The sequence below is a fragment of the Oreochromis aureus genome, linkage group 2 (genome assembly GCF_013358895.1).
Source record: "Oreochromis aureus strain Israel breed Guangdong linkage group 2, ZZ_aureus, whole genome shotgun sequence".
Taxonomy (NCBI): domain Eukaryota; kingdom Metazoa; phylum Chordata; class Actinopteri; order Cichliformes; family Cichlidae; genus Oreochromis; species Oreochromis aureus.
The window spans coordinates 20,338,989-20,358,566 of record NC_052943.1 but is presented as its reverse complement, the minus strand read 5'-3'; the positions used below and the strand labels follow the sequence as shown (position 1 = coordinate 20,358,566).

Sequence of the window (19,578 nt, the reverse complement as noted above, 5' to 3'; positions counted from 1 at the left end):
GGTCTGTGTAAACTGATGGAGGCGGAGCAGTCGGTGTCTCAGCTCTCTGAGGAGTTGCTGGTGAAGGAGAAGGAGCTCGCCGTCGCCTCCCAGAGGGCAGACCAGGTCCTGCAGGAGGTCACGGCCAAAGCTCAGGCTGCCGAAAAGGTGAAAAAACATGTTTCCTGTTAGCGAGCAAGACCGCAGGTCAACAGCGACGTGTCTGAAAGGTTTATTAGTCTGTTATGAAACATAAAGCTAACGTGAAGGAGCCTCAGACGCTGTTTCTCATCATGTTACTGAACAGAACTGCAGAGCGAGCGAGGAAACAACATTAAACAGTGAAAGGTTGAGTGATGGTCACAGATGTGTCTGACTCTGGGCTAAACCTCTGACGTCCTCAGTTTGTGCTACACAGTCTTTATTGGGATTTTTCTTTTAATTACATGTAAACCGGGAGCTTTACAAGTGGGCGGAGTCAGCTAGCTGTGGATCACACAAACTCACGTTTAATGCCCCACTCTGTGGTTGCAGGTGAAGCAGCAGGTGCAGAAGGTGAAGGATAAAGCTCAGCTCATCGTGGACGAGATCGAAGCCGATAAAATGGCAGCAGAGTCCAAACTGGAGGCTGCGAAACCGGCTCTGCAGGCTGCTGAGGCTGCCCTACAGGTTACACTCAGTCCTCCATTGTATTTACATGTCCTCCACAGACCGCTCAGGTTAGAGCCACGTAAGCTTCATCATCAGATGGTGAGCGGCCCTGTGTCCGTCTGTTTGTTGTGACCACGTGGACTCGTCCACTGAGTCTTTACATGACTTTACACGAGCTTCAGGTGGGGGACAACAGAGCAGAGTCAAAGCTTCACTGGCTTCAATTTGACTCAAACTGAACTAAAAACTGAAATAAAATAAGAAGACGATCACAGAGAAACAATCTTAGCTGAAACGTCCCTGTGTGCTCACAGGTTTGAGGCCGTGTTCACTCATGTACACACTCAGTGTCTGCATGACAGTAAATAGAGCTGGTCCTGTCACACCTGCTCACAGTTACATCTGTGTTACAATAATAATACAAAGAAACTGAAACTGTCCATCCATGTTCTGCTGCTTCTCAGCAGCCACCTCCAAACCAGAGCAGCACCTGCATCCCTCAGGTGATGGAGCAGGCCACCTCCGCTCCACATGTTGAACGATGCTTAATGATAGAAAATGAGTGATTGTGTCAGTGAGACTGGTCACCAGTGTCAGGTTCAATGGTGCAGTGTGTACTGGGTGGTAGTCCCATGGTGGAGGGCCCAGTGGACCGATCTGAAACTAAGCTGCTAAAATCTGAACTGTAAAGTAAAACCATATGAACCTCGGCTCTGAGCACCGTTCATGAGAAAACCTCAGAGATCATCAAAGCTTCTGCAGACAAACAAGCGTTAAACGACCTGCCTGCATGTTTCCACGACACGCTGTCCTCCTGTGATCTGACTCAGACTCACATGTTGTCACCGTGTGCTGTTTGCTCGTCATCTACCTTGATGTGTCACATGTTCAGCCTTAGAGTTTGTCTCTGTGTGCAGACCATCAAACCAGCAGACATCTCCACGGTGAGGAAGCTGCAGAAGCCTCCTCATCTCATCATGAGGATCATGGACGCCGTGCTGCTGCTGTTCCAGAGAAAGGTCACAGTCGGAGCCTGAAACGTTCCCTCTGAGTGTTCACGACATGCTTTATAAATCTCTGTCATCTTTCTCAGGTCGACGCCGTGACCTCTGACCCCGAACGACCTTGTCCCAGACCGTCGTGGGCCGAGGCGATGAAGCTGATGCAGAACTCGGCCTTCCTCAGCAGCCTGCTGAACTTCAGCAAGGTCACACACACACACACACACACACACACACACACACACACACACACACACAGAGGTATTATTATACTTGTTCCAGCTGCAGCATAAACCTGAGTTTGAATGAGTCCTCATGTTCATGAAGCTTCACACACTATTGAAGAAGTGACAGATGGACACACGCTGACCTCACACACACACACACACACACACACACTCCCCTCTCATGTTCTCATCACCTGCTTTCTCTCCGTGTGTCACATACCTGCTAAGCTGTGGATCTCTCAGGCCGGCACTCCGCCTGGAGAACCTCGGAGCGTCAGCTAATCCATCCGTCTGCTCTCTGTCATCATAAAGTCCTGCTTTATGTTTATGTTTATATTATTATATTATCATAAGATTCTGTTTACTTTGACATGATCATGATAAAAAATAAAGACAGGAAATGCAGCAATAAGCCAAACAGACATCATGTTGCAGTAAAATGATTCGTAGATCTGCACTGAGAGCAGATTTCATGAATGCATGAACTGAGGGGATGTTTGACGTCTTGGTGCTGCAGGACTCCATCACAGAGGAGGTGGTGGAGCTGCTCGCTCCTTACCTCCACATGGACGACTACAACATGGAGACGGCCAAGAGGATCTGTGGGAACGTGGCGGGGCTCTGCTCCTGGACTCAGGCCATGGTCGACTTCTTCAGCATCAACAAGGAGGTTCTTCCTCTGAAGGTGAATGCAGAGCTGTCAGTATCCATGAGACCAGGAGCCAGCCTGACACAGGCGCTCATTATAGTGTGTGTGTGTGTGCGTGTGTGTGTGCGTGTGTGTGTGTGTGTGTGTGTGTGCAGGCTAACCTGGCCATGCAGGAGGCCCGTCTGCTGGTGGCTCAGGCTGAACTCACTAAGGCTCAGGAAGAGCTGGATGCTAAACAGCTGGAGCTGGACGCAGTGCAGGTAAAGTGTGTTTGTGTTACCGCTCTCAGACTATCGTCTTTAATAAAGTCTTGTAGAGTTTTTGTGCACAGCAGCATTTCAGCCTTCCTCTGTTTTGGTGGTTAAACAGCAGCCGTAACAAGAAATGAGGGAAAATACAAACTTCATGGTCACTGGTTTGTTGTTTTTATGGTTTATTGAGTATTGAACCTTCTGAGAATCGTGACCATCTGTAGTTCAGCAGTTTGCTATCAGTTAAATCTGTCTTTGTGAAACTCGCTCAGTCGTTTGGACACTTTAGTTTTTCGTCTCCACTCATTTGGTACGTTCTCTTCTTTTTGCACTGATAACATTTTAATCGATTATTATGTTTGAACTTAAAGTTTGGTAAATGTGTCTGATCTGGACCTTCAGGCGCTTTACGACGCTGCCATGAAGGAGAAGCAGGACCTGGAGGATGACGCCCAGGCCTGCCGCCGGAAGATGGCCAACGCACGCGCTCTGATCGACGGCCTGGGAGGAGAAAAGGTCAGCTTCTACCTTCCATCCATCTAACTGTTCATTGGTCCATCGTTCCTTCATCTCACACCTCGTCTTGTTGTGCCTCAGGTCCGTTGGACCGACAGCAGCGCGGGGTTTCAGACTCAGATCAAACACCTGGTGGGGGACGTCCTTCTGGCCACAGGCTTCCTGTCTTACGCCGGCCCCTTTAACCAGGAGTACCGCAGCCTGCTGCTGACGCTGTGGAGGAAAGAGATGGAGAAGCTCCTCCCCTTCAGTCCCGTAAATGTCACGGCTGAATGTTTATACAGAGAATCCACAGACAGTAGGGGTGTGTCACAGAGACACAGATACCTGCAGCTCAGATGTCTTGGACAGTGAAGTCAAAGCAGCCATATTATTGGACAGATGATGAAACACATCACAGCCGCCTTGTGTCTGTTGGTTCTTAAACACGAGGAACCAAACCCTGCTGAATGAGCTCGTTCTGACCTGCTGATGATGTAACTCCATTTCTCCTGCAGGAGCTGAACGTGATTGGTCTGCTGGTGGACAACGCCACAGTGAGCGAGTGGAACCTGCAGGGTTTACCCAGCGACGACCTGTCCATCCAGAACGGCATCGTGGTGACGTAGGCGTCCCGCTACCGCTGCTGATAGACCCCCAGGGCCAGGGCAAGACCTGGATCCAGAACAGAGAGCGAGACCAGCAGCTGCAGGTGAGGCGTTAACGCGTGACTCAAAGTCCGAGCGCTTAGCTAACTGTTCGTGATTTTCTTCTTCTGTGGCTTAGGTGGCGTCTTTGAACCACAAATACTTCCGTTCCCACCTGGAGGACAGCCTGTCTCTTGGCGCCCCCTGCTGCTGGAGGACGTTGGTGAGGAACTGGACCCGTCCTGGACAACATACTGGACAAAAACTACATCAAGTCTGGCTCCACTTACAAGGTAAAACAGCTGATCTGGACCGGAGGCTAAACGAGGAAGAAGACACAGTAACGGATGTTTCTCCTCCTCCTGCAGGTGAAGGTTGGAGACAAGGAGGTGGATGTAATGAAGGGCTTCACGCTCTACATCACCACCAAGATGGCCAACCCAGCATACAGCCCTGAGGTCAGCGCCAGGGCGGCCGTGGTGGACTTCACCGTCACTCAGAGAGGCCTGGAGGACCAGCTGCTGGGACGGGTCATCCTGCTGGAGAAGCAGGTCACTCCACCCGCCAGTTATCCAATCAGTGACGTGGTTAATGAGTTAGCTAGTTACATTTCCTACGGTATGTTTGAAGGCCATTGTAGCGCTCGGCACGTCCACATTAAGATGTTTTACACCACACACTCATGCTGTCTGCTTTATGTTGGTGGGAACGTCTGAACCCACGTGTCCGCCCAACATCTCAGCGGAGGCCAAACAGGCCACGAACAAAGATAAAGTTTCTGTGCAGTGAACTGAAGGTGGATTAAATATGTCTGCCCTCATTTTGAAATGATTCCCGTGTTCTGATGAAGGAGATGGAGGCAGAGCGAGTGAAGCTCCTGGAGGAGGTGACGTCCAACAAGAGGAAGATGCAGGAGCTGGAGGACAGCCTGCTGTTCAGGCTCACCAGCACACAGGGCTCGCTGGTGGAGGACCAGTCTCTGATCGAGGTGCTGAGCGTCACCAAGATCACCGCTCAGGAGGTACCACCTGCTCCTTCACCGCATCTCCTTATTGTCTGATACATGTTTCTAATGTTCATCGAGGAAAACATTTAAAAATCATCAGCTGCACTCTATTAACGTCCAAGAATAAAAGTCTGCAGCTGGAAATGTGAAGAATAAATCCGCTGTAAGAGTTTCTCCAGTTAAAATAAAAATAAAATAATAATAAAATTTAAATACAATAATCCATCCATCCATCCATCCATCTTCATCCGCTTTATCCGAGGCCGGGTCGCGGGGCAGCAGCCTAAGCAGAGAAGCCCAGACCTCCCTCTCCCCAGCCGCCTCCTCCAGCTTATCCGGGGAACACCAAAGCGTTCCCAGGCCAGCCGAGAGATAATCTCTCCAGCGTGTCCTGGGTCTGCCCCTGGGCCTCCTCCCGTGGGACATGCCCGAACACCTCACCCAGGAGGCGCCCAGGAGGCATCCTTGTCAGATGCCCGAACCACCTCAACTGGCTCCTTTCGATGTGGAGGAGCAGCGGCTCTACTCTGAGCCCCTCCCGGATGGCCAAACTTCTCACCCTATCTCTAAGGGAGAGGCCAGCCACCCTTCGGAGGAAGCTCATTTCTGCCGCTTGTATCCGCGATCTCGTTCTTTTTTCGGTCACTACCCACAGCTCGTGGCCATAGGTGAGGGTAGGGGCGTGGATCGACCGGTAAATTGAGAGCTTTGCTTTTACACTCAGCTCCCTCTTCACCACGACGGACCGGTGCAGCGTCCGCATCACTGCAGCCGCAGCACCAATCCGTCTGTCGATCTCCGGCTCCTTCTCCCATCACTCGCGAACAAGACCCCAGATACTTGAACTCCTCCACTTGGGGCAGGAACTCATCCCGACCCGGAGTGGGCACTCCACCCTTTTCCGGCTGAGAACCATGGCCTCAGATTTGGAGGTGCTGATCCTCATTCCCGCTGCTTCACACTCGCTGCGAACCGCTCCAGTGCGAGCTGGAGGCCTTCACCTGATGAAGCCAACAGAACCACATCATCCGCAAAAAGCAGAGATGAGATTCTGAGGCCACCGAGCCGAAAGCCCTCCGCCACTTGGCTGCACCTAGAAATCCTGTCCATAAAAATTATGAACAGAACCGGTGACAAAGGGCAGCCCTGGCGGAGCCCATCACCCACCGAGAGCGAGTCCGACTTATTGCCGGCAATGCGAACCAAACTCTTGCAACGGTTGTATAGGGATCGAATGGCCCGTAGCAATGGGCCAGACACCCCATACTCCCGCAACACCTCCCACAGGACACCCCGAGGGACACGGTCGAATGCCTTCTCCAAGTCCACAAAACACATGTAGACTGGTTGGGCAAACTCCCATGCAATAGTACAATACAATAATAAAATAAATAATTATAATAAATGATAATGAATGATAAAATAAAAATAATAAAAATAAAAATTCTCCGTTTTCGGTGATTCGAAACGCCATTTACGTGCAGACGAAAGGCCCAAACACATAGAAACAGCTGCGTTTTCAAAAATACCCGTGTAGGTGTGGCGTAAAAGAGTTAGTACTTTATATTATTGTTACCTGTAATTTATTGCAGTTTACTTTTATTTGTTTAATTATTTACTAAATGTTTGTGGTGTGAAATAAACTGCATGGAGTTGGAAAACAAAATGTGTGTGTGTGGTTGGAGGATGTGTTTGGGGTGGTGGTGAAAAAAGTTTGGGGTCCACTGAGCTAAAGGAACCTGTATGAAAGTCAGCGAGTCCTTTTATCTTCCAGGTAAGTGAGAAGCTGACGGTTGCCGCGGAGACAGAGGTGAAGATTAACCAGGCCAGGGAGGAGTACCGACCAGTGGCCACCAGGGGGAGCATCCTGTACTTCCTGATTGTGGAGATGTCGCTGGTGAACGTCATGTACCAGACGTCGCTGCGGCAGTTCCTCGGGCTTTTTGATTCGTCCATGCAGAACTCGGCCAGGTCGCAGGTCACCTCCAAACGCATTAGCAACATCATCAGCTTCCTCACCTACCAGGTGCTCCTCATCAGCGTACACCTCACGGCTGTCCTTTCTTTCCTGTAACGTGCACTCGAGTGGAGGTTCAGGATGTTTGTCTGCCCCTCAGGTGTACCGTTACACAGCCAGAGGTCTGTACGAGGAACACAAGCTGCTCTTCACTCTGCTGTTGGCTCTAAAGATCGACCTGCAGGCCCGAATCATCTCGCACGTGGAGGTGCTCACCTTCATCAAAGGTTACCTCCTCCTCCTCCTTTCTTCTCCTGCATCCTCCAGAGTCCTTTGAGAGTGAAAGTTGTTTCTCTCTCGGTGTAGGCGGAGCCTCTCTGGACCTCAACTCTGTAGAATCGAAGCCACGGCGCTGGATCCTGGACCAGATCTGGCTGAACCTGGTGCAGCTGTCCAGCCTGCCTGCCTTCTTCCAGATTGTGAACCAGGTGAACCAGAACGAGCGTGCCTGGAAAGCGTGGTTCGACCATCCGGCGCCAGAAGACGCCCCGCTGCCCGATGGCTACGAGGAGAAGCTCGACACCTTCCGGAAGCTTCTGCTCATCCGGAGCTGGTGCCCCGACCGGACCATCGCTCAGGTCTGACTGCTGATTTGATCTGACAGAGCAGACTGTGGTTAATGTGGAGGCTAACAGCTGCTGATGGTTGCAGGCGCGGCGCTACATCTCAGAGTCTCTGGGCCAACAGTACGCCGAAGGCTCGGTCCTGGACTTGGACGCCATGTTGGCAGAGAGCAACAACCGAACGCCGATGGTGTGTCTGCTGTCGATGGGCTCCGACCCGACTGAGAACATCGAGAGATTAGCCAAGAATAAGGTGAGGGCGACTGAGTGAAAGGGCGGAGGTGAACGATGATGTAATAAAAAGGAAAAACATCAGAAACTACCGAAATAATTAATACATAAGTACGAATAAAATAGTCATAAATCCTATTTAAGCAAATGATGGGATGTTTAATTTCAATCTAAAAAGTGCAGATGACAGGGGTACACAAGAAAATACACAAATAATTTTTGTGTATTTATAGAAAAATAACTGAAAGTACAGGAGCAAAAGCAAATTAAGGAAAAATACTGATTTATTTTGTTAAAGCCCAGATTTGATTTTTTTTTTTTTTTTGCTGCAGGGGGCGCCGTGCCATCCCATCTCCATGGGTCAGGGCCAAGAGGTTCACGCTCGCAGGCTATTGGCCAACAGCATGCTGGATGGCGGCTGGCTCCTCCTCCAGAACTGCCACCTGGGACTGGACTTCCTGGATGAGCTGCTGGAGACGGTCACAACAGCGGTGCCGGAGAGCGTGCACAAAGATTTCCGAGTGTGGCTGACGACCGACGTGCACCCCAGGTAACAATGACGAGGTCTGACGTCCTGCTTTAAGTCCTGGTGGCCCCTCTGCAGGTTTACTTTATGGCACATTTAGTCTCAGCTTAAACCAGCTGCTGTGTCTGCAGAGCTGCTTGACTGTGTTTGTGTTTGTGAGCAGGTTCCCCATCACCTTCCTTCAGTCCTCCATCAAGTTCACCAATGAACCTCCTCTCGGTAGGAGACATGATCCTGATGAACTCGTGAATTTTCATTGATCCTTCGCTGTCTTTCACTTTCCCACTTATTTTATTTTATCTGTCGGCATCAGGCATGAAAGCTGGTCTGAAGAGGACTTTTAATGGTGTCACTCAGGACCAGCTGGAGATCAGCAACCTGCCTCAGTGGAAGCCTCTGCTGTACGCTGTGGCCTTCCTCCACACCACCGTGCAGGTATCTGCCAACAGCCACACGATCAGATTCATAAATCCACCGTTTCTTTGTGGAAAACAGCTCCTGTAAGATCATTCTGATGTTATCATTTCTGCTTCTTCTTCTTCATCCCATCAGGAGCGTCGTAAGTTCGGTCCGCTCGGCTGGAACATCCCCTACGAGTTCAACCAGGCAGATTTTACCTCCAGCATCCAGTTTGTGCAGAACCACCTGGACAACCTGGACATGAAGCGAGGCGTGAACTGGAGCTGTCTGCGCTACATGCTCGGTCAGCCCTCTTTAAACCTGCTCTGTTCTTTCCACCGCTAACGTTTAATTGCGCTGTCACTTGGTGTTCGCTCTCTCTGTGGTAGAGTATCACTTCCTGTTCCTGCTCAAACACAGTGGTGTTTCTGAGTAGCTTATCTGCTTAGCAATTTAATTAAAAACTGTTAGATACATTATTTTTTCATAGTATAATCTTCACGTGCTTCATCCGAAGCACACTTTCTGTGTACTCACTACCTAACTTATAGCCAACGTATTCACTCACTGTGTCTGTACTGTTTTGCTAGCTTAGCTTAGCTCGTAGCTGACTCGCTAGCAGCATGGCTACTTCACCTGTCCCTCCTGCACTTTCCTGCTCATTGTGTCAGATGTTTAGTTACTCCTCGGCCTCCTTTAGCGGTAATGATTCTTGTAACAAATGTAGCATATTTGCAGCTCTGGAGGCCAGGATTACTGAATTGGAGACTCGGCTTCGCACCCTTCATTCACCCGCAGCTAGCCAGGCCCCTGTAGCTGGTGCAGTGTAGGCCCCGCTAGCTGTTCCCTGGCAGACCCCAAGCAGCTGGGGAAAGAGGGCGGCTGGGTGATGGTGAGGAGGAAGCATAGTCTTAAACAGAAGCAAACCTTCTGGAGGAAACCTGGTCTTGTTAGGAGAGACTGCATCCATCCCACTTTGGATGGAGCAGCTCTCATTTCTAGAAATATGGACAAATTTATTAAATCCCCCAAAATATGACTATCCAGAGTTGGGACCAGGAAGGAGAGTTGCAGTCTTACACACCTCTCTGCAGCTTCTTGATGCATTCTCAATCATCCAGGAAAGTAAATCTCCAAAAGTTGATTCTGTTCATCTGGACGTAGCGTTTGGTGGGAGAAACGTTTCGTCACTCATCCAAGTGACTTCTTCAGTCTCAGCTGACTGCAGGTTTCCCCAAATCTTATAAACAGTACATTTGCATAATGACTGAAACCAGCCCACTGAAGGAACAATGGGCTGCGTCACGGCTACGTCGCTGTTCATCTGGCTACGTCCAGATGAACAGAATCAACTTTTGGAGATCTCTGCAGCTTCTCTCCTCCCGTTACCCCCCCCAAAACCCCATCTCCATAGAAACTGTGTCTCTAACATAGAAGCTCCCAAAAAGACACAAAACAAACTAAACACCAGCAATAAACAACTTACATTAAAAAAAAAATCACAAAGAAAGAACAATACAGTATCCACATCTGAACCAAAGAGTAAAACAGTGAAATGTGAATTATTAAATATTAGGTCTCTCTCCTCCAAGTCTCTGTTAGTACATGACTTAATAATTGATCAACAAATCGATTTACTCTGCCTTACAGAAACCTGGTTGCAGCAGGATGATTATGTTAGTTTAAATGAATCAACACCCCCGGGTCATTCTAACTACCAGAAACCTCGAAGCACAGGTCGAGGGGGCGGTGTGGCAGCAATTTTTCACACCAGCCTATTAATCAACCAAAGACCAAGACAGACTTTTAATTCATTTGAAAGCCTGATGCTTAGCCTTGTCCACCCCAGCTGTAAAACTCAGAAACCAGTCTTACTTGTTACCATCTATCGTCCACCTGGGCCTTACACAGAGTTTCTCTCTGATTTCTCAGACTTTTTATCTGATTTAGTGCTCAGCTCAGATAAAATAATTATTGTGGGTGATTTTAACATCCATGTAGATGCTAAAAATGACAGCCTCAACACGGCATTTAATCTGTTATTGGACTGAATTGGCTTCTCTCAAAATGTAAAAGAACCCGCCCACCACTTTAATCACACTCTAGATCTTGTTTTAACATATGGCATAGAAACTGAACATTTAACAGTGTTTCCTGAAAACCCTCTGCTGTCTGATCATTTCCTGATAACATTTACATTTACAATAATTGATTACACAGCAGTGGAGAGTAGACTTTATCACAGTAGATGTCTTTCTGAAAGTGCTGTAACTAAGTTTAAGAATATAATCCACCCACTGTTATCATCTTCAATGCCCTGTACCAACATAGAGCAGAGCAGCTATCTGAACGCTACTCCAACAGAGATCGATTATCTTGTTAATAATTTTACCTCCTCACTACGTACGACTCTGGATACTGTAGCTCCTGTGAAAACTAAGGCCTCAAATCAGAAGTACCTGACTCCGTGGTATAATTCTCAAACACATAGCCTAAAGCAGATAACTCGTAAGCTGGAGAGGAAATGGCGTGTCAGAAATTTAGAGGATCATCATTTAGCCTGGAGAAATAGTTTGCTGATTTATAAGAAAGCCCTCAATAAAAGCCAGAACATCTTACTATTCATCACTGATTGAAGAAAATAAGAACAACCCCAGGTTTCTCTTCAGCACTGTAGCCAGGCTGACAAAAAGTCAGAGCTCTACTGAGCCAACAATCCCTTTAACGATGTTAAGTTAGACTCTTTTTCTCCACTTGATCTTTCTGAGTTAACTTCAATAATTACTTCCTCCAAACCATCAACGTGTCTTTTAGACCCCATTCCTACAAAACTGCTCAAAGAAGTCCTGCCATTAATTAATGCTTCAGTCTTAAATATGATCAACCTATCTCTAATAATCGGCTATGTACCACAGGCCTTCAAGCTGGCTGTAATTAAACCTTTACTTAAAAAGCATCTCTAGACCCAGCAGTCTTAGCTAATTATAGGCCAATCTCCAACTTTCCTTTCATATCAAACATCCTTGAAAGAGTAGTTGTCAAACAGCTAACAGATCATCTGCAGAGGAATGGCTTATTTGAAGAGTTTCAGTCAGGTTTCAGAGCTCATCACAGCACAGAAACAGCTTTAGTGAAGGTTACAAATGATCTTCTTATGGCCTCTGACAGTGGACTCATCTCTGTGCTTGTCCTGCTAGACCTCAGTGCTGCGTTCGATACTGTTGACCATAATATCCTATTAGAGCGATTAGAACATGCTGTAGGTATTACAGGTACTGTACTACAGTGGTTTGTATCATATCTATCTAATAGACTCCAATTTGTACATGTAAATGGAGAGTCCTCTTCACACACTAAGGTCAATTATGGAGTTCCACAGGGTTCAGTGCTAGGACCAATTCTGTTTACATTATACATGCTTCCCTTAGGCAGCATCATTAGAAGACATAGCATACATTTTCACTGCTATGCAGATGACACACAGCTCTATCTATCCATGAAGCCAGGTAACACACACCAATTAGTTAAACTGCAGGAATGTCTTAAAGACATAAAGACCTGGATGGCCGCTAACTTACTGCTTCTTAATTCAGATAAAACGGAGGTTTTTGTACTCGGCCCTGAAAATCTTAGAAATATGGTATCTAACCAGATTCTTACTCTGGATGGCATTACCTTGGCCTCCAGTAACACTGTGAGGAACCTTGGAGTCATTTGTGACCAGGACATGTCCTTCAATGCACATATTAAACAAATGTGTAAGACTGATTTCTTCCTTTTGTGCAATATCTCTAAAATTAGAAATATCCTGTCTCAGAGTGATGCTGAAAAACTAGTTCATGCATTTATTACTTCCAGGCTGGACTACTGTAATTCATTATTATCAGGAAGTCCTAAAAACTCCCTGAAAAGCCTCCAGTTAATCCAAAATGCTGCAGCAAGAGTCCTGACAGGGACTAGAAAGAGAAAGCAGATTTCTCCTGTATTGGCTTCTCTTCATTGGCTTCCTGTTAAATCCAGAATTCAAAATCCTGCTCCTCACATACAAGGTCTTAAATAATCAGGCCCCATCTTATCTTAATGACCTTGTAGTACCATATCACCCTATTAGAGCACTTCGCTCTCACACTGCAGGCCTACTTGTTGTTCCTAGAGTATTTAAAAGTAGAATGGGAGGCAGAGCCTTCAGTTTTCAGGCCCCTCTTCTGTGGAACCAGCTTCCAGTTTGGATTCAGGAGACAGACACTATCTCTACTTTCAAGATTAGGCTTCAAACTTTCCTTTTGCTAAAGCATATAGTTAGGGCTGGACCAGGTGACCCTGAATCCTCCCTTAGTTATGCTGCAATAGACGTGAGCTGCCGGGGATTCCCATGATGCATTGAGTTTTTCCTTTCCAGTCACCTTTCTCACTCACTATGTGTTAATAGACCTCTCTGCATTGAATCATATCTGTTATTAATCTCTGTCTCTCTTCCACAGCATGTCTTTATCCTGTTTTTCTTCTCTCGCCCAACCGGTCGCAGCAGATGGCCGCCCCTCCTGAGCCTGGTTCTGCGGAGGTTTCTTCCTGTTAAAAGGGAGTTTTTCCTTCCTACTGTCGCCAAAGTGCTTGCTCATAGGGGGTGATATGATTATTGGGTTTTTCTCTGTATGTATTATTGTACGATCTACTGTACAATATAAAGCGCCTTGAGGCGACTGCTGTTGTGATTTGGCGCTATATAAATAAAATTGAATTGAATTGCTACATGTTCGGTCAGCCCTCTTTAAACCTCCTCTGTTCTTTCCACCGTAACGTTTCATCCATCAGATTATGAGAGAAACCTCAAACCCTCCAGTTTTCCAGAAATCTTCCTGACTCTCTCTTCATGTCTGCTTTCCAGGTGAAGTCCAGTATGGCGGTCGGGTGACGGATGACTTGGACAAACGGCTCCTCAACACGTTCACGCATGTCTGGTTCAGTGAGAGCACCTTCAGTGAAGCATTCTGCTTCTTTAAGGGCTACAGCATCCCTGCCAAGGCCAAGAGCATCCAGGAGGTCCTGCAGCACATCGAGGGGCTGCCGCTGGTCGACTCACCGGAGGTCCGAGCACGCTCAGAGACGGGACGCATCCACACTGAGGCAGTACTAGCCCAGTCACATGTCATAAAAAGCCTCTGTCGTCCTGTTTACAGGTGTTTGGACTCCACCCCAACGCTGACATCACCTATCAGACCAACCTGACGAATGACACGCTCAGCACCATAACCAACATCCAACCGAAGGACACCGGAGGCGGGGCCGGGGAGACCAGGGAGGACACTGTGCAGAGACTAGCCAATGAGATGCTGGAGAAGCTGCCACCTGACTACATCCCACATGAGGTGTTTGTTTAGCACCGAACGGCCGACCCAAAACTCGAGGAAGAACACAATCCCGCCAATCAGCCGCCAGCTAGCTCAGCTTAGCATGAATACTGGAAACAGCTGAGCTGCTGTGTAAGCAACAAGCTGCCAAGTTAAAAACAAAAATGTGCTCATGTTCAAAGCAGCTTTGTTAGGCTCAAGAAACACATGCAGCTCTGTGCAGCTCAAACAAACAGTGTGCTAATACACGAGTGTCAGAGATGCAGGTGAGCAGCTGTGGGTACGTTTGGACCGAGCCAGGGTAACTGTTTCCTGTTTCTAATGTTTATGCTAAGCTAATGTTATTGAACTTTGACAGGAAGTGAAAAAGAATGCAGAGATCAAAATATGACAATAAAGCACAGTGTGGTTGTACTCTAGAGCCCAGCTGCTAACCCCGACCGTCGCCCAGTGAATGATGTAAACGAGTGAACAGATTTCAGACAGCAGATTTGTCAGCGTCTGATTCTTTTAGATGAATTCAGACTTTAAATCATCAGCAGAATCTGGCAGAGCATCTCTGAACCAACAAACACGTTCATGAGTCCTCTGGAGAAATATGACGTCTCTGTGTGTTTTATAGGTCAAAGGTCAACTCCAGAAGATGGGTCCTCTTCAGCCAATGAACATCTTCCTCCGACAGGAGTTGGACCGAATGCAGCGTGTCATCAGCAGCGTACGGAGCATGCTCACTGACCTCAGACTGGCCATCGATGGTCAGTCACACACACACACGCACACACACACACACACACGTTCACTGACGCTCGATCTGACTCGTGTTTCCGTTGCAGGGACCATCATCATGTCTGAAGACTTGCGCGACGCCCTCGACAGCATGTTCGATGCTCGGATCCCGCGCCTGTGGCTGAGGCTCAGCTGGCCGTCGGCCACACTTGGCTTCTGGTTCAGCGAGCTGCTGGAGAGGAACCAGCAGCTCAGCGCGTGGATCAGCGCCGGGCGGCCCAACCAGTTCTGGCTCACCGCCTTCTTCAACCCGCAGGTTGGTTCATTGTTCCGGAAATCTGGAGTTCTGGAATTCTTCAGTTTTCTTTCTGAATGATTTTTGTTTCTTTAGGGTTTCCTGACCGCCATGCGCCAGGAGACGACACGCTCCAACCTGTCCAGGGGCTGGGCCTTGGACACGGTCACCCTTAGCAACAATGTCACCAAGATGATGAGGGAGGACGTCTCAGCTCCGCCCCCTGAAGATGTGGGTGGAGTCTATATCTATGGCCTCTTTCTGGATGGAGCGGGATGGGACAGACGTGGCGCCAAACTCGCTGAGGCTCCGCCCAAAGTTAGTTTGTCTTTTTAAAATCAGTGTTTTTTTTTACTTAAATTAAAACAATAAACTGAAGCTTTAAAAAAAACTTCAATGTTCAAACAAAAGTCCAACGTTTTACTGTTTCTGTATTTTTTTGTAAATTAACATAAAAACATTTTAAGAGTTTTTAAAAGATTAATCTAATGAAAAATTGTGAATTAATAATTGATTTAGAAACTAAATCTAAACTAAAATTTAGGAACTAAATGAAATCAAAGTATTTTTGTTTTTGCTCAGTAATAATAAGTTTGTCTCCGCCCCTCAGGTCCTCTTCACCCCCCTCCCTGTGGTCCACGTCTTGCCCGTCAGCTCAGCCAACATGGCCGACAGTAAGCGTCCCCTGGCGGCGGAGGGCGGTCAGCCTGTACTCGTGTCCCGTCTACAAGAAGCCTCGGCGCACCGACCTGAACTTCATCTTCTCCCTGCAGCTGAGGCGTGCAGCCGCCCAGCGCTGGACGCTGCGAGGCGCCGCGCTGCTCTGCGACTGCAAGTGATCCAAACGCTGTTGTTCCGCAGACACAGACAGACACTCTGCTGTGTCTCACTCAGACCTCCCCACAGGTTTCAGTTTGAGCTTTTTTATTCTGATTTTCTGATGTTTTCCATTTTTCTTCAGCACCAAACATGTTTGTAGGTTTTTAGTCTGTTAAATTTATGAAAATCAAAATGTTTCCACCTCTCTGCAAGTCTCTAACAATAATAATGATAATAGTAACATTAATGATTTTGTATGTGACCTTACACAGTAAAGCTGATGTGAGGATCATCACAGTTTCGGTGGTTGTATGAACTTAGAATGCATAAAATAATAATTTGTTTTAATTAAAAACCTTTCCATTTCCTGATTGTTTCAAAATAAACATGTTTTGAATGTGAGGCTCTTCCTGTGATGCCTTCAAATCTGTTTCAGTCTGCAGTTTTTTACAGTTCAGACCCAAAGTGACTCAAACATTTACTTAAAAGAGGTTTTTGTTCGTCTGGGTTTTCCTGCTCAGCAGCGCTAAACAGGCAAAACACACAAACAGAAAGAAACAGGAAAATATGTGTTTCTGTGAACAATGCAGCACCAAAATGAAAGAGCAGGATTTATTTTTTAGAATAGAATAGAATAGAATTCAACTTTATTGTCATTGCACATGCACAGGTACAGGGCAACGAAATGCAGTTTGCATCCATCCAGAAAGTGCTTTAGCCGTGATATAGATATATTACAATATATATTAGCAATAATATAGATGTGTAAGTATATTACAGAAATGGGTCTATTATGGTATGTTATAATGTACACAGTGTGAAGTATGTTATGAATATTCTATAACTATAAGTATGTACAGGCTGTAGTGAGTACAAGCTATGTACAGGCTATGAACAGGATATAAATATGAAATAAAACTATACAGAAATCTGAGATATACAGTTATACAGAAATGTGAACTATGCAAGTTATAAACAGTTGTAGGATTAAAAATTATCATATGTACAGAATGATATTTACACAGAACTATACAGTAGTGCAGTTAGGATAATTGTGATAGTGATAAAGTGCTAGTGGTTGTGGGTGTGTGTATGTTCAGTCCATGAGTTTAACGTGGGTCAGATGTCAGGAGGCAGAGTTCAGGAGTCTGACAGCTGTGGGGAAGAAGCTGTTCCGGTACCTGGTGGTCTTAGTCCGGAGGCTCCTGTAGCGCCTCCCAGAGGGCAGGAGGGTGAAGAGTCCATGTGATGGGTGACTGGGGTCTCTGATGATTTTCCCAGCCCTTTTCAGACACCGCTTCCTGTAGATGTCCTTTATGGCAGGAAGTGGTGCTCCGGCGATGCGCTGGGCAGTTTTCACGACCCTCTGTAACGCCTTCTGGTCCGAGGCAGAGCAGTTCCCGTACCAGACTGTTATACAGTTGGTCAGGATGCTCTCGATGGTGCAGCGGTAGAAGTTCACCAGGATGTCTGAGGACAGGTGGTTCTTCCTCAGAGTCCTCAAGAAGAAGAGGCGCTGGTGAGCCTTCTTGACCAGCTTGGAGCAGTTGGTTGTCCAGGTGAGATCCTCAGAGATGTGGACTCCCAGGAACTTGAAGCTGCTCACACGCTCCACAGCCGTCCCCTTAATGTGGATGGGTGGATGTGGGTCAGCATTCCTCCTGTAGTCCAAGATGAGCTCCTTAGTCTTCTCAGTGTTAAGCAGCAGGTTGTTTGTGTCGCACCACTCAGCCAGACGATCCACCTCCTCCCTGTAGGCGGTCTCATCGTTGTCACTGATGAGGCCAATCACCGTGGTGTCATCTGCAAACTTAATGATGTTGTTGGAACCATCAGCAGGTCTGCAGTCGTGGGTGAAGAGGGAGTAGAGGAAAGGGCTCATCACACAGCCTTGTGGTACACCGGTGTTCATTGTGATTGTTGATGAGCAGCGGTTATCCAGTCGGACATGTTGAGGGCGGTTGGTCAGGAAGTCCAGTAACCATTTGCAGATGAGGTAACTGATGCCCAGGTCTGTCAGTTTCCTGATGAGTTGTGAGGGGTGGATTGTATTGAATGCTGAACTGAAGTCTATAAACAGCATTCTGGCGTAGGTGTTGTTGTTGTCCAGGTGTGAGAGGACAGAGTACAGTGCGATGGAGACTGCATCCTCTGTGCTCCTGTTCTGGCGGTATGCAAATTGGTGGGGTCCAGGGTGGGGGGACAGGATTTGAAGTGTGCTAAGACCAGCTGCTCTAAGCACTTAGTGATGATGGGGGTGAGTGCTACTGGGCGGTAGTCATTGAGGCTAGATGGGTTGGAGTTTTTGGGTATCGGGACGATGGAGGTGGATTTGAAGCAGACCGGTACCACAGCGTGGGCCAAGGACAGATTGAATATGTCTGTGAGCACTCCTGCAAGCTCCCCAGAACACGCTCTGAGAACACGCCCGGGGATGCCATCAGGACCTGCAGCCTTGTGGACATTGATCCTACTCAGCACCACTCCTACATCGGTGGGGGAGAGAGTCAGAGGTTGGTGGTCTGGCGTCATGTCTGTTTTGGTTGTGGTTGTGGGGTTCCCTCGCTCAAAACGAGCATAAAAGTTGTTGAGCTCGTTGAGGAAGGAGACATCAGAGGATGCGGGGGAGGGTTTGGTGGTCCTGTAGTCTGTAATGGTCTGGAGTCCTTGCCACATGCGTCGGGGGTTGGAGTTGGAGAAGTTTTCTTCTACCTTCTTTTTGTAATGGTGTTTGGCTTTTTTGATGCCCTTCTTTAGATTAGCCCTGGCTGTACTGTAGGCGTGTGCATCTCCTGACCTAAAGGCGGTGTTGCGGGCCTTCAGGAGGAGACGAACATCCCGGTTCATCCAAGGCTTCTGGTTGGGGTACATGGTGATCCGTTTCTGGGTGGTGACACTGTCTGTGGTTTCGAGATGTAATCCAGTACAGATGAGGCGTACTGGTCCAGGTCTGTGTTGGTGAACATATTCCAGTTTGTGTTTTTAAATCTGTCCTGGAGCACTGCGTCTGTCCCCTCTGGCCACACTTTTAATTGTCCTCACAGCAGGTTTCACACGATGGATGAGTGGTGAATACCTAGGTGTGAGGAACAGGGAAGATGGTCCGATTGTCCAATGTGGGGAGGGGTGTTGCTTTGTAGGCTCCAGCCAAGTTGGAATAAACATGGTCTAAAGTCTTGTCTCCTCTGGTGTGGCAGGAGACATGTTGGTGGAATCTGGGGAGGACTGTCTTTAAGTTGGTGTGGTTGAAGTCGCCAGCAACAATAAAAGCAGCCTCAGGATGTTTATTCTGGTGTTTGTTAATGGCTGCAGAAAGTTCTTTCATGGCCAACCTAGCATTAGCGTCGGGGGGGATATACACTGCAGTGAGTATGATCGAAGTGAGCTCTCTGGGGAGATAATAAGGTCTGCATTTGACCATTAAAACTCCGCATTAGGTGAGCAGTGACTCTCAGTAGTAGTGGAGTTCATGCACCAAGCATTGTTAATATAAATGCACAAACCTCCACCTCTGGTCTTGCCGAGTCATCTGCTAGCCTGTCGGCTCGGTGTGTGTGGCGTCCTGCTAACTCGATAGCATTGTCCGGGCAGCTGTTGTTCAACCATGTTTCGGTGAAAAACATGACATTTGAGTCCATAATCCGTCTGTTGTTAGTGATGGAGAGCCGTATCTCATCCATTTTGTTTGCCAGAGAACGGACATTGGCGAGGAAAATACTGGGTAAAGGCAGCCGATGTGGTGTTAGCT

The 19,578-nt window shown here is 47.6% G+C and overlaps 1 protein-coding gene across 1 annotated transcript in view; it reads left to right on the top strand.

Moving 5' to 3' along the window:
* The window catches only part of LOC116311883 (dynein heavy chain 5, axonemal-like), a 53,635-nt gene extending 37,785 nt beyond the window's left edge, over nucleotides 1–15,850 (top strand). Inside the window, 25 exon segments of the mRNA XM_039598095.1 lie at nucleotides 2–147; nucleotides 514–648; nucleotides 1,548–1,649; nucleotides 1,724–1,837; nucleotides 2,376–2,543; nucleotides 2,663–2,767; nucleotides 3,161–3,274; nucleotides 3,356–3,529; nucleotides 4,269–4,451; nucleotides 4,751–4,921; nucleotides 6,681–6,932; nucleotides 7,024–7,150; nucleotides 7,230–7,501; nucleotides 7,575–7,739; nucleotides 8,050–8,267; nucleotides 8,407–8,462; nucleotides 8,557–8,678; nucleotides 8,796–8,946; nucleotides 13,528–13,727; nucleotides 13,820–14,008; nucleotides 14,613–14,745; nucleotides 14,824–15,032; nucleotides 15,108–15,329; nucleotides 15,622–15,720; nucleotides 15,785–15,850. Of these exon segments, the coding sequence (XP_039454029.1) occupies nucleotides 2–147; nucleotides 514–648; nucleotides 1,548–1,649; nucleotides 1,724–1,837; nucleotides 2,376–2,543; nucleotides 2,663–2,767; nucleotides 3,161–3,274; nucleotides 3,356–3,529; nucleotides 4,269–4,451; nucleotides 4,751–4,921; nucleotides 6,681–6,932; nucleotides 7,024–7,150; nucleotides 7,230–7,501; nucleotides 7,575–7,739; nucleotides 8,050–8,267; nucleotides 8,407–8,462; nucleotides 8,557–8,678; nucleotides 8,796–8,946; nucleotides 13,528–13,727; nucleotides 13,820–14,008; nucleotides 14,613–14,745; nucleotides 14,824–15,032; nucleotides 15,108–15,329; nucleotides 15,622–15,720; nucleotides 15,785–15,850 (3,893 nt within the window).
* The last annotated feature ends 3,728 nt before the right edge of the window (nucleotides 15,851–19,578 follow it).